Consider the following 17,115-nt stretch of genomic DNA (forward strand, 5'->3'; position numbering starts at 1 on the left):
TACACTTCCTTAAAGGCCAGGAGGTTGCATATTCATTAATCCATATTTATATGTAATTGATACAAAGCTAAAACATATGGTAAGCATTTTAGGAAAACAAAATGGTAAGTATTTTCAAACTAAGCTTTAAAGGAATTGTGCAGTGTATGTATCAGGATCACAATATTGTTCAGCATGGGCAGCCCTTTTGCATTACAATTTCTAATGTTTTAGAATTGAGCACATCAAACTACAAGTAAATTTAAAATGGGTGGTTCTGTTCATTTGGCACAAAGTTGAATAGAATATTAGTGCTGGAAAGAACACTAAAACAAAGTAATAATAACAGATAACAGTCATTAGATGTTATACACTATTTCAATAATAACTGCTGCAACCTTAGGATTGTGGCTAGCCCATCTTTCAGGTGAAGAAGAGATGAGGGGCTTGCCAGAAGTCCCATGGCTAAGACTTGGGAGAACTAAGATGCAAACCCCAGAGCTCTAATTCTTAACCGTAAAGCTCTTCTGCCTCTTCTGAATTAAGGCTTGTCATTATATTACTTAGTCCTTAAGAAAGCACTACCTTATGTCATGGAGAAAATGGAGCACGTTTTAAAAAGAATAAATTGACAAGGTCTTAGCTCTTAAGAGGGTTGTTTCTCAATTATTGCAAAACTAGTTTTGTCTTATAGAACTAGGTACCACTCAGGGTTGGCCTTTTGGGAACTAGTGTAGTTCCTGATAAAGGTGGCTTTAAAAACTTTCAAGTATGTAACATTTTACTATTGACTTTATGAACTACTTCATTTTCATCTTTGTGGATTATGCTGAAAATTCTCTGAATTCATGCTTCACTTATTTTCCCAATTCTAAGCTTCCTTAAATTTTACATTATGATTTTTGTATGTGAGATCATTCACCTGAGGGTTCTGTTCTCTAGCCGTTGGATAAATTAGCCTTAAGTCTTCAAATTTCACAGAAATACTATTTCCCAAATTAATAGCCCCAAAGCACTTAAGTCCAAAATTGATTTTATTCTACTCACTGTTGAGTTATGTAGATTATGCTGCAAAACTCAAAATTAAAATAGGATTTTAAAATTATGATCTATATTGGTGGAACTCCCTAACTAATATAAACTAGATTACTTCTTATTTTACTTAACCCATTGTTCCCTAACCATTTGCAAGGAATATTCAAGAACTTTGATTTCAATAAACCTATTAATATAGAAAGGTTAATATATATTATAGGTAAATATGTATTCATTTATCCCAATTTTCCTCTGTGGTTTTGAATACTTTCATTGTTAAGTGATAGACATGAGATGTCTGTGGGGTTTTGTTGGTTTGTGTGTTAGTTTTAAAATAAAAACTCTTAGAGACCTTTTACTATTAAATGGGAATTTAGGCAGGAACAGAAGGGACAGCAGATGGAAGTCTCTCAAGATGTGTCCTCAGGGATATTATAGTGCAGTGAGGTAATCATAGGCGAGAAGAATATTATAGAATTTGTGTCTGGGATAGTATTTTTTTTTATAAAGATTATCTGTGTAATTAATACTCTGAGTAGATAAAATATTTACATTGAAATAAATAAAAACATAATATTTTGAACTGGAATAGACCTTGAAAATTAATTTAGTCCAGCATCACCATTTATGAAAGAGAAGTTATAGGCACAGAGATTTCAAGTAATGGCCAATGTCACTAACCCTGATGTTTTGGTAGAGACATTATTAAAACTAGGAGCCCTCATTTCAAGCCATCTGATATTTTTTACACTAATACAAATTGTTCCTGGAAAGTCCATAAGATTATGGAAGGGAAAAAAAAAATATATATATATGTATATATATATTTTTTTCTGTGTAATCAGAGCTGCTAACCTGCAATTTTTTGTTTGTTTGTTTGTCTTATTTCCGGTGTTAGAAAGCATCACCTTATAGATCATACTCTCAGAGGGCAAAGATTTTGACTTAAGTATCAAGGAGCCATGGAGACTGCTTAATCAATATTTCCCAAAGACAGGACTTGTGAGACATGTTGATTTGTGCCTGAGATTTCAGTGAGGGACAGTCACCTCAGGAAGCTACGTGTCCTCTCTCTGGTCTCCATTCCTCATCCACTCTGTCTCCTTTCTTCAAGTGCAATACCAACATTGCACAAAGCTGAATGATATTCAGACATTTTTCCAAGGAAAAACAATTTTCAATATTAACTTAATTTTCATGAAATGTTGCTATTTTACATATTTTATGTAAAAGATGAAAACAGACAATTCCTCATGCTTACTGATTAATAAAACTATAAAACCGAAACAAATTAACAAAGCACATGAAAATGAATCCACAATGCCTATAAAATTCAAGTTGGAATATTTAGTTTAATGTAATTATTGGTATAAATCTGGTGAAATTTAATTGCCATGTGCTGCATGATTTCTTAACACTGGTAAATGCAAGCACTTTAAAATTATGAATTATACCGTATATATGAAATAATATATATATTATACACATAAACACACATATATAGAATGGATATGAATATTTTAAAGACTAATAATAATATGAATATGTATATACCAGCATAAGATGTTATCAGCCAACTTGAGGTCCCCTGAGCATGCTTTTTGGACCTCTTCCCCTGATTTTTAAGGTTTTCATTCCTTTCATTATAACCTTACCCAATGTATGTATATATATATATATATATATATATAACCATATATTGTTTAGTTTTTCCTGTTTGGGGAATTTATATAATGGTGATATTTGTTCATGACTTTCCTTTTCCCTTCTGCATTAAGCTTTGTTTTAGTTTACTAGAGTTGCTGAAATGCAATGCACAAGAAATGGGCTGGCTTTTCACAAGGGGTATTTATGAGGTAAAGTTTACAGTTCTGAGGCTGTGAAAATGTCCAAATTAAAGCTTCAACAGGATGATATTTTCTTCCTCAAGAAAGGCTACTGGTGATCCAGGCCTCTTCTGCCGCGTGACAAGGCACACGGTGCGTCTGCTGGCTCTTCTCTCCTGGGTTTCCTTGCTTTCAGCTTCTGGCGGCACCATCTGTGGCTTTCTTTCTGAGCCTCTGTGTTTCTGTCTCTGTCAGCTCCTCTATCCGTTTCTCTTCTCTTCTAAAAGATTCCAGCAAAAGGATTAACCCCCCATGCCCCGAATCATGCCTCAGCGGAAATAACTTAATCAAAAAGTCCCACCGCAGGCGAGCCACAGTTGCTCAACAGGCAAGCATGCTTGCCTGCCATGCCGGAGAACCCGGGTTCGTTTCCCGGTGCCTTCCCATGTTAAAAAAAAAAAAAAAAAAGAAGGTCCCACCAACCTTTTGGTCTACACCCACAGGAATAAATTAGCCTTAAGAATGATTTTTTTTTTCTGGGACCCATAACAGTTTCAAACCATTATAAGATTTTAGAAATTTATTCATGTTGATGTGTGCAGCTCATGTTCATCAATTTTCCCCAGTGTGTATGTTTCTGGGATATAAATATGCATACTGCCATTAATAAAACCACACTTTTTTCTTTTTTTTTTTCTTTTTTTTACTTTTTTGCTATTACAAATCCTGTTTCTGTGAACATTCTTGTACTTATCTTTGAACATACCTGTGTAAGGATTTCACTAGGGCATACGTCTAACAGCAGAATATTAGTGTTTAGCATATGGACATCTTCAGCTTTGTGGGTGATGCCAAAAGATTTTGTAATAGAGATTCAAAACAAAATATATTGAATTGTCTTCCTTCAACTGCAGTTTTCACTCATTATAATAAGAAGCAAATGTCCAGCTAGATCCTCCTCCTTTTGCCAAGGGAAAACACTCATCCTTAACAGTGTTTATGGTGCTCCTTCATACACTGTCATGAGCTTTAAGAGGGATAAGCTTATGCTTCTAAGGTATCAGTGGTGTCCATGTAGAAAACTTAGTGGCTGGTTTTCAGACTTATTCTTACTAGATCCAATGGCAGCCTTTAGCAGAGTTGGACAACAACTCTTTCTTGAAAAGTCCTCTTCTTCTGGCTTTTATGATAATACATTTTCCTGGATGTGCTCTTTCTCTTCTGCCTATTTTTCTATCTGATATTGAATTAATTTCTCATTTAAATGTCTTTTTTCCTCACAACCTAGTTCTGGGTCTTCTTTGCTTCTTGCTCTCTATGCTATCTCCTGAGATTTTCATCTGGTCTCATCTGTTTAAATACTATGTGCTGATAACTCCTTGATTTTTGAATACAAGTGCTAACTTGGTTACTCCCTCTGTAAGCCTCAGAAACACCTCAAACTTAACGAGTCCAAATTAAAAGTCTTATCTGTCTTTATTCCTAGTCTTCCCCATCATGGTAAATGGTCCTCCATTTAGATGCTTAAGCCAGAAGTCTGGGACTCAAGCTTGACATTTCTTTCTGTCTTTTTCATAGGTTTATATATGTAGACATGCATACAATTTCTTCCATGTTTTCTAGTAAGAGTAAGTAAGTGGAGGGAGGCAGATACAGTAGTGAGGATAAGCCAGAGAGTTCTCAAACAAAATTAACTATGACTAACTACATAGAGAACTGTTCTAAACTAGTAGCAGACACTTTGCCCCCGACCATTCAGGATCATGGAAGGGCTTTTATTCTAACTGGTATTACTTGGCTCAGGACAGTGCAAGCTGTGCACCCCTCCCTCCCCGATTGTGGGTAAGTCTGCTCAAAGGTTTGGGGATGATGAGAATGTCCTGGAATTAGATACAGGTGGTCATGGCACAACATTGTAAATTACTAAATGCCAGTGAATTGTATAGTTAAGGTGGTTAAAATGGTAAATCTTGCATGTATTTTACCACGAGGAGTAAGCTTTTCCCATCTGAAATTCTGTCTGTGGGAAACTGCTGGAGTCCATTCGGGCACCGGAAGCTCAGGGGCTCCTTCTGTAGGCCTTATCTCTTGCTGGTTCCAGGTGGGAGGGGGTTGATCACCCTCAGATCCAATACATGCAGAACCTCAGGTGCACCTGGGGCCACCAAAAAGACCAGAACCCAGAGGACCAGCCCCAGGCGGCTGAGATCTGCTAATAAATCAGATCAGCATCCGCAGCGACACAAGATTGGCTTTGGGGCAGAACACAAATATTTCTCCATTCCTGATTGTAAAATCTTGAGTTTATTATTTTAGCCCTGAATCTAACGTCAACCCTTTCAAAGATGGCTCAAAACCCTAAAGCCTCAGGGAAAAGCCTAGTCATAGGGACAGCTATATAAAAGCAAACAACCTTCAGATTCCAAAAAGAACAAAGAGAAACTGGAATTTCAATCACAGTCGAAGTTTAGTCTCCTTTCCTTAAGAACATCTGCATATCAATAAGTAGACAAAAACCTGATATTTTTTAAAGGGAAAATAGTATGACCAGGCAGGAGTCACCTACATCAGTTCTCAGAATTGTCAAGGTCACCACACATACGGCAAGTCTGAGAAGCCATCACAGCCAGAGGGGCCTCCGGAACTGTGACAAACAAAAATAACATGGGTCCTGGATGGACTCCTGGGAGAGCAGAAGGACCTTAGAGCAGAAACAAGGAAATGCGAGTCAAGTGTGGACTTTAGGTAATAATGCACCAATAGTGGTTCATTAGTTGGACATAATTGTAATATGAACAATAGGAGAGCATTGTACTGGGCGCATGGGACCTCTCCATAATATTCCTGCACCTTTCTTATAGATCGAAATTTCTTAGGAGTCCAAAATTCTTCTAAAATTAAAAATTTATTTTTAAAATAGTAACAAAAAATCTAGAGGCACATGCAGAGGGAGGGACACACAGATGGAAGGAGTAAAAAGGGCTCCAAAGGATGCTGAAAACATACAGATCGTGAGAGGATCCTGAGTGAGGACTAGACTCAGAGTCAAGCCCTCCCAGGACCCTGGTGCTCAGAGTTTAACAAAGATATCAAGAAATAGATGTAGAACTAGAAAGAGATGGATAAGGGCAAACCAGGGAAGAGCAGAGGATGGAACTAGTTGGAAGGGTGAGAGGAGAATTTCTTTCTATGTTGGATAAGAGCCAGATGTGGCTATATGGGGAACAGAATCCTGTTCATGGTGGATTACTCACTGACTAAGAAAGGCAGGCCTTCATGTGAGAAACATTTAAAAGTGGGTCTTGCTAAAATTCTATTCTGATTTATTAATATAATAATGAAGAAAGTTACATGTGCAAAGAATGCGAAATAACTCGCATTGGACTTGTCTGCATCTGGTAAATGGCTGATTTGTAACTGGGTGCCACTGATGGCAGGATAGGCAACAGAAAGACTCAAATAGTGATCCAGCAGAATAGCTGAATGAATGAATGAGTGAATTCCCACTTAACCTTAAGAAGAAGTAATGAGTTTTGAAATACTGCAGTGAGACTTCAGTATCTCTATTATTTTGTTTACCTTTATCAGAGATGTGGGCTTATGTTCATTAGCTGATTTATGTAAAAGCTTACTTAAGAAAGAGACTTCTAATTATAGTGGAGTGATTCGTGTTTCTTTTCTTTTTTTTTATAAACCAATTTATTCACATGTCATGTATTCCATCCTGTGCACCTTATACCATCAAGGATTGGTATAATCACATAGTTATGCATTCATCACTATAGTCAATATGAGAGCATTCTCACTTCTTCTGAAGAAAAAAGTCCCATATGTCTTATATTCCCCTATTAATGACTTTGGTATAGTACCTTTCTTACAATTACTGAAAGTATATTATAATGTTACTGTTAACTATATACCTTAGATTATATTAAGTGTCTTTTTCCCTTATAACACCCTATTATTAATGCCTTGTAATAGCAAAGTACATTTGTTCTAATTCATGTAAGAACTTACTGCATTTATACCATTAACCATCATCATTGTCCACTCTGGGTTTTGCTTATTATATTGTACCAGTTTTTATACTCTAGTTTTCCTTCTGCTGACATTCACAACTCTAGGCTTCCTCTTTCAACCATAGTCACACTCTTTGTTAATCATACTTACTGTATTGTGCTACCATCACACAATATTATGCTATTCATTTCCGAACCTTACAATGAATTTTATAGAACATTCTGTGTACCTTAATAATCGATTGCCCAATCTCTGTCCACTTTCTATTTCCTGGTAACCCATGTTCTCAAATTTGATTCTCTTTTTAAAGATTAGCTGGATAAAAAAATTAGGACAGCATAGGGATGAACTTTTTTCAACCTGTACTGACTCCAGGAGGGTTGAATGCTGTGTCACCTTTTTTTGATTTTTCGGTGGTAAGTTCCAGTATATTTCTGATTATTGTTTCTATATAACAAGTTTCAAAAAGGTTGACAAGCATCCTCTAATAATCTAGCAGAAATACATGTACTGAAGTGTCAGTGGATACATACTACCGCTCCAGTTTCACGATGAATTTCACAGAGAAATAGAAGCTACCAAAATATATTGTGGAAAGGGAAACAGCTAACTGAGATGATTTTTTTTTTACGTGGGCAGGCACCGGACACCCAACCCAGGACCTCTGGCATGGCAGGCAAGCATTCTTGCCTGCTGAGCAACCGTGGCCTGCCCTGAGGTGATTTTTTTTTTACTTACTACTCAGGAATCTAATGCAACTTCTTAAAAAGAATATTGTCTTTGTATCTCGGACTATTAATTTAACAATAACACATTGTTTTGCTCTGTTTTGTTTTTGCCAAAAAAACTAACTCCTGAAGGCTGACAGGCTTTTTTAGAAAAAGTGAATGAGTTTGTAGCAAATTAATTATCTAATGCATAAATAAATATTTTGAACACTTATAAAGTAGATAATGATGAGTGCTTTACCCAAATGTTCTTGATTCACAATGGAATTCTCTGAAAAAATTAAAGATTATTAAATTCCTTTATGTTGAAGTTCAATAAAACTAAATAAAAATTAAAATGGATGCTAGATTCTTAGAATCAGCAACTAATTTTTCAAAAATGCCAATCCTAATAACAGAACATGTCATCCTAGCTTCTGTTTTTAATCCTTAGCAATCAACTTTTTGTGAGAAAAAGTAGTTTTTCTAAAACTTATTTTATCACCTTCTTTAGGGAAAATAATTTAAAAAAACACAAATGAATGAAAATAGTGTTTATTTGTTTCTATATTGTTTTGTTTCCTTTTATATGAAGCTTGAGAATGGCTGGTACCACTGAAGTTTCGGCTGTATTTATTAGGAATTAAGGTTTAGTGTCCTCAAACAACTTGGACCCAAAGGCAGGAGTCCATACACTGATAAGTGTAAGCAATTAAAGCACTACTGAGGAAACTGCTTTCTTATGCCCAGAGAGGGGGCATTTACTCTTGGACCTTGGAAGTTATCACTACTTACAGTCATCAGGGGATGCAGGATGCTTCACACCCCAGGCACAAAATTGAAAGTGTCTAACTGTTTCATTCTCTCCTCACCAACTGAGCTCTGTGTGTTTTTGTTAGAGGAAGCATTAAACAACCTGTCACCACAGTCACATTGGATTAGGGACTCATCATGTGGAGGTGCTCTGGTCAGTACAGAAAGACATTACTGGAAATTTAGAGGCCAGAGGATAAGTGTAACTTAGCACTTATTGCCTAGAGGAATCAAAAGTATTTTCTTCCTTAGTGTTTTATACTCAAAACCTGTTGTTTTCTTTAATTTTCTGAGCACTGAAAACCCACTGTGCTTAAACAGCAGCTCTTAATCAGAACACAATAATTAGGTAGTTAGAGCCTGCATGGTACTGAGATATTCATACGGGCTATATCGAACAGAAGCAGGTTCACAAGGTGTTTTCCTCTTTATTTTTTTCTGATGCATAATATGATTTCTTTTACTGTTACCACATTGATGCATTCTATAGCTAGCTTGTATTAGTTAGTGGGTAACGACATAAGGATATGCCACCCACATGACTGTACACACACACACACACACACACACACGTAATGTTACTGTAACAGTAACAGTATAAGAAAAGAATGAAAAATCAATAAGCAGTTGATGCAAAAACTTTAAAACACAGAATATTTAATAAGGGAGGGAAAATTTGCTTAGTTGGCTGCCCTTCAAAATTTAAGATAACTTTAGCAGTCCACACATTGTATGTTCTTCTAAATCTGAGGACAACAAATGTCCATCTCCCTTACATTACAGGAGGCGTATCAAGGTTTTAGTGAGGTAATATTTTAATAAAAACCAGTGCTTCCAGGCACAGTTTTGGCAGAAAAAGTCTTTAGATGATAATCAATGATTATTATGTATATCTGCACGTCTCCAATGATACTCTGCCCTCCCTTAGATAGCTACATTATCTCTTTTATTCATAAGCTTCTAGAAAAATTAGCCTACAATTACAGTCTTGCTTCTTCCATTTCATTTATCCTTCCTCAAAATATTGCAGGTGTTTTTTTCTGTTCTTTCTGTTCTCCTGAAACTACTGGCTCAACTTTTTTTGTAGCATTGACTAGTCCTGAATACAGGCTCCTTTGTGGAACTTTCTCTACCTTAGGCATTTGTTACATTTTCCCTTGTTCTTCTATTGCCAATTTCTTTACTTCTCAACTCCTGTTGTGGGTGCCTCTTCTTTAGCCCACTCCCTGATTGCTGATCTCCAGCCTCAAAACTCTCTTCTCCAACCAAAGATCATGGCATCCACTGTCACCCGTACAATGAATGACCCCGCAGTCATTTATTCAAAAATCTCTTCTGAACTCAAGGCCCCTATTTCAAATGATGTTTTCTATGTCATGACATCCCACTGGCAGGAATGACATTCAACAGAAAGATACCAGTACTGAGGATTGATGAAGTAGTGCTGGTGCCAAACCAGTTGTTAAATATTTGAAAACCATCTATACCCCAAAGTAACTCAAATGCACAAATGAACCTGCCATCTTTCTCCATAAATAATCTTGTGTTTCTCAGTTTACCAATGGTGTCATAAATTGTCTAGTTTCAGAAGTCATCCTGGTCATTCAGATACCAAATTTTTCCTTACTCATACTTATTCACAAGTTATTTTTAAAAAATTTGGGAGGGAGTGCGAGGGTAGTTCAGTGGTAGAATTCTCGCCTACTGTGCAGATGACCCAGGTTCGATTCCCAGCCCATGGACTTCTCAAAACAAACAAACAAAAAGTAAACACAAAAACAAGCAAACAAACAAAAAAACCCAAGTAAACAAAAATTCAACAAATGTTGCTGCAATAAGGTGATACACACATGGAAAAAGAATGAAATGTGACCCCCATGACACTGCATACACAAAAAAACCCTTAGAGAAGTTGTGGGTTTATTGAAAAATCATGCATAAACTACAGAATTCCCAAACACCTCCTCATCATGAGCACTTGCATTTGGTGTGGAAAGGAAATTTTGTTACAATTGATGATAGCACTTTTTCTGTGATTCTACTTTTTGTAACAATATTTATACTTGTTACAATTGATGAAAGATGATTCCAGTCATACTATTACCTGCTGTCCATAGTTAACACAGGGTTATTTTCACCCATATTCCCAACCTATTATTATGTTTTTCTATGTGTGTCTTTATTTTATTACTCATCTAACCAAACACTACATAAAAGGGGTGTTAGTCACAAGGCTTTTATAATCATATGGTCACAAGATAAAAGCTATATAATTATACAATCATTACCAAAGATAAACTGGATTACAGTTCAACTATTTCAGGTATTTCCTTCAGAAATTTAACACTTTAATAGCTTTCATAGTCATTTTCACCTTTATTGCTACATCATATCTTGTTCAAACTATTCCTGCTCCTTAACTACCTATTTCTAACCTGGAGTCTAAATTGCCTCCAATCCTACTGAGTGGAAGCTATGTAATGTCACTCTCTGATTAAACTTCTTAAAGTTAATTTGTGTAAATTTTGGAAACTTTTTATCCATTATTTTTCTTTCAAATTTTCATTTAAAAGATGTTCATGGAGCACATAGTATTGTCAGAAACTGACACTGGTTTAGGAGATAGAATCACAAACAAAACAGACGTATTTTCTACTTTCTGGAATTTACAGGCTGCTCGTGTAATATAGCTGACACAAAAATAATTTCTGCATGCTTATAGAGATAGAATGTCCTTATTTTAAGAAAAGGGTGCATATTGTATAAAAAATACAGGTGGCTTTTGCTTTTTATGCATATATGCTTTTAAAATTCTTTATCTTACATACACTAGAGTCATAGATATACATACATAATGTAGTATGTCAATTTATACCCAATTTATATTCCCTCTGAGCTTTGAGATAATAGCATTTTAAATCCCCCAAAATATGAAAAGAATAAGTTCAGTTATTTAATACAATGACAACAATAGTAAGGAAAATAGATTCAGACATGTATTAAGCTATTGGTATACTTAATAATCTTGCATTTTTAAAGAAATTCACTGCAATAACAAAAAGTAGCGCTGAATAATCGATAGCATTTAAGTCAGCATGCAAGCTGTTAACCTGAAATGTAGTTTAATGATGAAGACAATAAGCTAATTATTTAAATGAAAATTTCGAGGGTGGGCTGGAATCTGTACCAGAACTCTGTAAAGAACTTTCTCATGTTTTAGCACCATACGAAACAGGGACTGGGATGGTATTGAAATTCCAGTTCCTGAATCATATTCCTGCTATCTTCTTGAGCAAATCCACTCATATAGCTAGTGAAAATCACTAACTTAGGAATGAGCAAAAGCCACATGATTGATATTTTCAAGAAATTTAACACATGTGCCATGTGATCAAAAAAGAACCTGATATTGGAGCATGTCTGAATAATGAGAGCAGTAGAATTTCACGAATATGGATATACTTTTGATAATTCTTTTTTTTGGGGGGGGGGGCGCTGTATGGTCTGGGAACCGAACCCAGGTCTCCTGCACAGAAGGTGGGCATTCTATCCACTGAACTACTTGTGCACCCTAATATACATATACTTTTGAAACCACATAGAAAGCCCCAGTAACCAAGAAACTATTCTTAAGTTTTTCTTTTTCTCTTTCCCCCCAAATTACACTATTCATAATTTTAGCAATATCAACAAAAATACCTGGTCTGTCCCATGAAGATCTGGAAATCCACCAATGAAGACAGCTCCTGAGTCTGGCAGGGGTTTTCCAGATGTAAGATTTATAGATTCACTTGCTTTTGTACTCCTTCCTAAAATAGTCAGTTCAGCGTTACATGGATCCAATTCTTGCCTGTAGCCATTTAGGAAAGAAATTTATGGTTTTAGAATGTGTTGTACAAACATTTGTCTCACCAATTAATTAAGCTATTACCAAAAGAAGAAAGATTCAATTAAATAGATTATCTCACCATAAACCCAACAAAGCCAGCAGTAGATTAATCTGTTCTAAATAAGAACTCTTTACTTTTTTAAGTACATAAATACAAAGTTTATTTTTGATAAAAACACATTTAGTAATTACCTAATGAAATGCTTATATCCTGATAATAAACAGAACTTCTTCAACAGTGACTTAAACACTCAAGTATTATATTCTACTTCAGTTTTGCAAATTGTTGAATTTTCTGTGTGAGTGAAAAATATTGAAAAGGTTCAGATTTAAATGTGCTTGTTCTGTGTACAAGATATCTTTACGTTGAAAACAGAAATACTGTAGAGAGTAATTACACTTCTGAAAATATAAATCATACCAAAAAGCAAAACATGTAAAAAAATAAAAGAAACAATGACTACATCAAATATAATTTAATTAGGAGATTTTAAGCAAATATTTTCTTATGCCTATTGTTTAGGAAGATGAGATAAACAAAATGCTTTGACAATGCTCTAAAATGTAACTAAGCATGCCTCATTTACTGTGTCTATTAGTCTTGCCAAATCTTGCCTACTGCCTGTTCTTGCAAATAAACTTTAATTTTAACTCAGTCATGCCCATTTATTTACAAATTATCTATAGCTGCTTTCATAGCTGAGTTGAGTTGTTGCAATAGAGATTCATACTAAAAAGCCAAAATTATTTACTATCTGATCCTTTGCAGAAAAAGTTGGCAGACCCTTGATTTACTCAATTTATCTGCAGAAGAAGAAAGTAACCCTTACTATGATACTTTCCAAGATGACAGGACACATGTAACAGATATCCACATAGCATTCATCTATTAATGTCATCCTATAACATGTGTATGCAACACTGTCTTTCATGTTTACAAAAGCATTTTATTGAATTATAATATACACAGCTCGGAGTAACCAACTGAAAAGGGTAAAACTCTATGAAGAAATAATGTGAACATACCCAAGTCACCACTACCTAAGTCAAGAAGTAGAAAATTACTAGCCAGAACACACAACCCCAAAATACATATACACTATCACGAACCCTCCCTGTCATTGAATGTTATTTTTTGATATCCATCTGTGTTGAGTTAGATAGCAGCTCATTCATTTTCAAGGTAAACCACTGTATTGCTATTTTTCAAAATATTGATTTTAGTGTCAAGGGACATTTTAGATTGTTTCAATTTGGGGCCTATTATCAATAATATGCTATAAATATGCTTTTATTTATTGTGTGATGCACATATATATGCATTTCTGTTTGGGATTTAACAAAAAAATTAGAGTTTTCTCTATGTTCTGGTTATATACACTTGTAAGTTGAATGTACTACAGATGTTTTATTTTTCCCTTCAGTGGTTTACATTTTCACGTTCTTCATGGTGTCTTTTAATGATAAGTAGTTCTTAATTTTAATGTATACCAATTGATTAATCTTAATTATTAATGATTTTTAAATTGTTGTTGTTCCTGATCTACCCCATATTTGAAAATATAGCTTTTCTATTGACATTTAGATGTACAATCCATTGGGGTAGATTTTGTTAATAGAATCTCAGACGTGTCAATTTTTTTTCCTTATGGAAATTCAATTGCCTCAGTAACAAATGGAAAAAAATTGCCTATTCTGCACTGGTTTGTAACATCGTTTTTACCATAAATCAGACCCAAATGTATGTGGGTCTGTTTCTAGACCCTTAATTCTGTTCCACTGGCCAATTTTTCTACCTTTGTGCCAGTGCGTCAGTGTCTTAAGACATACTATAAAAATATAGTCTCCAATACCCAGTAGAGTAGGTCCTCCTACTTTCCCCTCATCATCGATTTGGCTGTAAATGTGTGTATATGTGTGTGTAACTGGAATTTCTATTTTATTGGTCCATGTTTCTATCCTTCCACAGATACCACACTGTCAGAAATACTGACATTTTATATTAAGTCTAGCTATTGAGTAGAATATATCCTCTTTGTCTGGCTTTTCTATTGAGATTACTATATATCATTTTCTCATTTTTTTCTCTTAGCTGTGGCAAATTAAATTGATTGGATTTAACTGTCTGAATTCATTTCTGGAAATATTCTACTTGGCCCTGACATATGCCTTTATATATAACACTGGATTCACTTTTCTATGTGTTTAAGGACATTTTATACATATAATATAGATACGTCAGTGAGAGAGATTGGCCTTCAAATTTCCTTTCTTGTACTGCTCTTGTAAAACTTTGGGTATCAAGGTTTTGCTGTCCTTTTCCTTCAAAAAGTTCTTGTATCATTTTTGTTATATTTATCTTTCATATACAGTGGTATTGTGATAATCTCTATTCTCCATTTACTTTCCACACCATTAACTTCTGATCTCATCTTTATGATTTCCTCCCTTCAACTTTATTAAAGATTAATTTTGCTTCTGTTTTTAACATTTTTTTCACCCATGCTCTTAACATTGTAAATTTCCCTCTAAGCATAAATTTAATTGCATTCAACAGGTTTTATTTTTCACATCATCTAAGATAAGACATTTAAGATATTTTCTCCTTTCCTTTGTGAATTATCTCTATAGCCCAAGAATTATTTAGAGTTGTTTGCTTAATTTACAAACCTACAAGAATTTTCTCGTTATTGTTTTTGTAATTAAAATATTAGCTCAAATCAAGGTTGGTCAGAGAATATTCTGTTTGCGTTAAATTATTTGAAATATATTGACTCAGACTCCATCACCCAGTATATTGCCAATTTTAGTAAAGTTTTCATGACACCAGAAAGTCTATTGTTGAGTTCAATCTTCAATGTTCGTCTGAGATAAACACATTTTTAGCTACCTAGGAAGTGAATTTAGAATACGTTCAATGAAATGGCTGAATTATACCTATGATGCATGTACTTCTTATTTCTGAAGGAAAAAAAAATGTTTACAGAGATTCCTTACATCCTTCCTCTATCTCTTTTTAATCTATTGTATCATGACAATAACAGAACTAAGTTGGGGGCGTATAGCCAATATTGAGGCTTTGATAGAGAAAGTTTTGAATTTGTTTTGAAAAGATCAATGCTATCCTCTATATTAAGAATGTGAGAGAAAAATATGTTGAACATTTTTAGAATCCACTTGATATGCTTGGACTCTGTATTTAGAAACAAACTAGCAGCTTTCTGGGTTAATTACTACTTACAATTAAGATGTTAAAAATATCTTGAGGAGGATATAGCTGTCATGAAGCTTTTCGTTAAATGATAAAAATATAAAAAAAGAAAAATTACTTCTGCACTCATTTTCTAAATTTTAATGTTTGGAAAAATAGCTTCTAAAGTTTTGCCATGTTAAAATAGCAATAATAATTATTCATTAATTCTTTGCTAATGAACTAATTTCCCATATTTTGTGAAACAAATGAAATCCATTAAGACACCAAACATAATTATTTGGCTTTTGGTAATGACTACAGAAAGAGTAACTTAACATACAGGAGCTCTATTTTTTCCTGACTATAGAAGCACTGTAAGTACATTATAAAAAAATTAGAAAAAAATAAAAAAAACAAATTTATCCAGCATTTAACCAACCAAAGTAATCAAGTTGAACTTTTTGTAACCTGCTTTTACAATTATATCAAGAAAGTATAGGTCAAAAACTATATATCTGCATCAAAATGTTTATCGTTCTGCATAATTTTCCCTTATATGACTGTATCATAATTTATTTCAGAAAACCCTATTTTGGGGCATTTGGTTTCCAACATTTTGAAATTAAGAATGATTATGTAATAAAGTCATCTCACCCTTTTAAAATTATTTCTTCATGTAGCATTCCTAGAAGTGAATCACTGGATCAAGTTATTTCAAATTTTTAAGGGCTTGCCATCAATTTGCAAAGTTACATTCTAAAAACTGTGTTCTGGTCAGTAGCAGTAGAGTGCCTACGATTATTTTTTCTTTTTATATTTATAGTCATATTATAAAAGTAGAGTAAATCCTTTTTGTTCAGTTTTTCCATTGACATTATTATATATCATTTTCTTCCTTTTCTCTTAATTGCATCTGTATTTTCAATAGATTCCATTCATAAAACCCTTCTCCATCCAATAAATTAATATTTGCATATATATTTTTATAGACAAATTTGACTGTTATCACTTCATAATAACTATATATATACATATATTAGATGACATTTCTTCAATTTCTATTTTACAGTTTTTCTTTGTGATACTTAAAACCAGTTATAGTACTGCTTTACTTATTGTAGTGATGCAATCTATTTTAGTATTTGCGGTATTGTCCTCTCTTATTACTCTTCTTAAAAGATTTCTAGGCATTTTGACTATAGTTTAGATTCTATTTTTTATATTCCAAAAATTGTGAATGAAATGTTTATCAAGACTAAATTAAATGTTTAGAATAAATGTTATTCTTTATTCTAAAATGTAAAGGGTATTGCGTATATACACATATATATTCATACCTACAACTATGTATCTAATATGCACATAAATATATAGTACTTATATTACAAGTTAAAATAATTCCCACCATTTTTTCTCCTTCATTTAAACAACTGTGCTTATTCCATACTCAACTATGGTCTCTATCCTTATGGAACTGCCTATTTACTTACAGAATAAAAATGGGCGAACATGGCATGTAGTATATATTAATTTAGCACATGGTTGAAATGAATATTATACTTCAGGCTACAAGAAAATATAAATAAGTTATCCTTGAAAATAATCTAAACTTTACTGAAGAAATTTCAATGGACCCTTTCTGGATGAAAATTA

The 17,115-nt window shown here is 34.0% G+C and overlaps 1 protein-coding gene across 1 annotated transcript in view; it reads right to left on the minus strand.

The window, feature by feature from the left end:
* Nucleotides 1–17,115, minus strand: part of EYS (EGF-like photoreceptor maintenance factor) — a 1,737,133-nt gene that overhangs the window by 632,097 nt on the left and 1,087,921 nt on the right. The window contains 1 exon segment of the mRNA XM_077159432.1: nt 12,080–12,230. Coding sequence (XP_077015547.1) covers nt 12,080–12,230 — 151 coding nt within the window.

The sequence above is a fragment of the Tamandua tetradactyla genome, chromosome 5, assembly GCF_023851605.1.
Source record: "Tamandua tetradactyla isolate mTamTet1 chromosome 5, mTamTet1.pri, whole genome shotgun sequence".
Taxonomy (NCBI): Eukaryota; Metazoa; Chordata; class Mammalia; order Pilosa; family Myrmecophagidae; genus Tamandua; species Tamandua tetradactyla.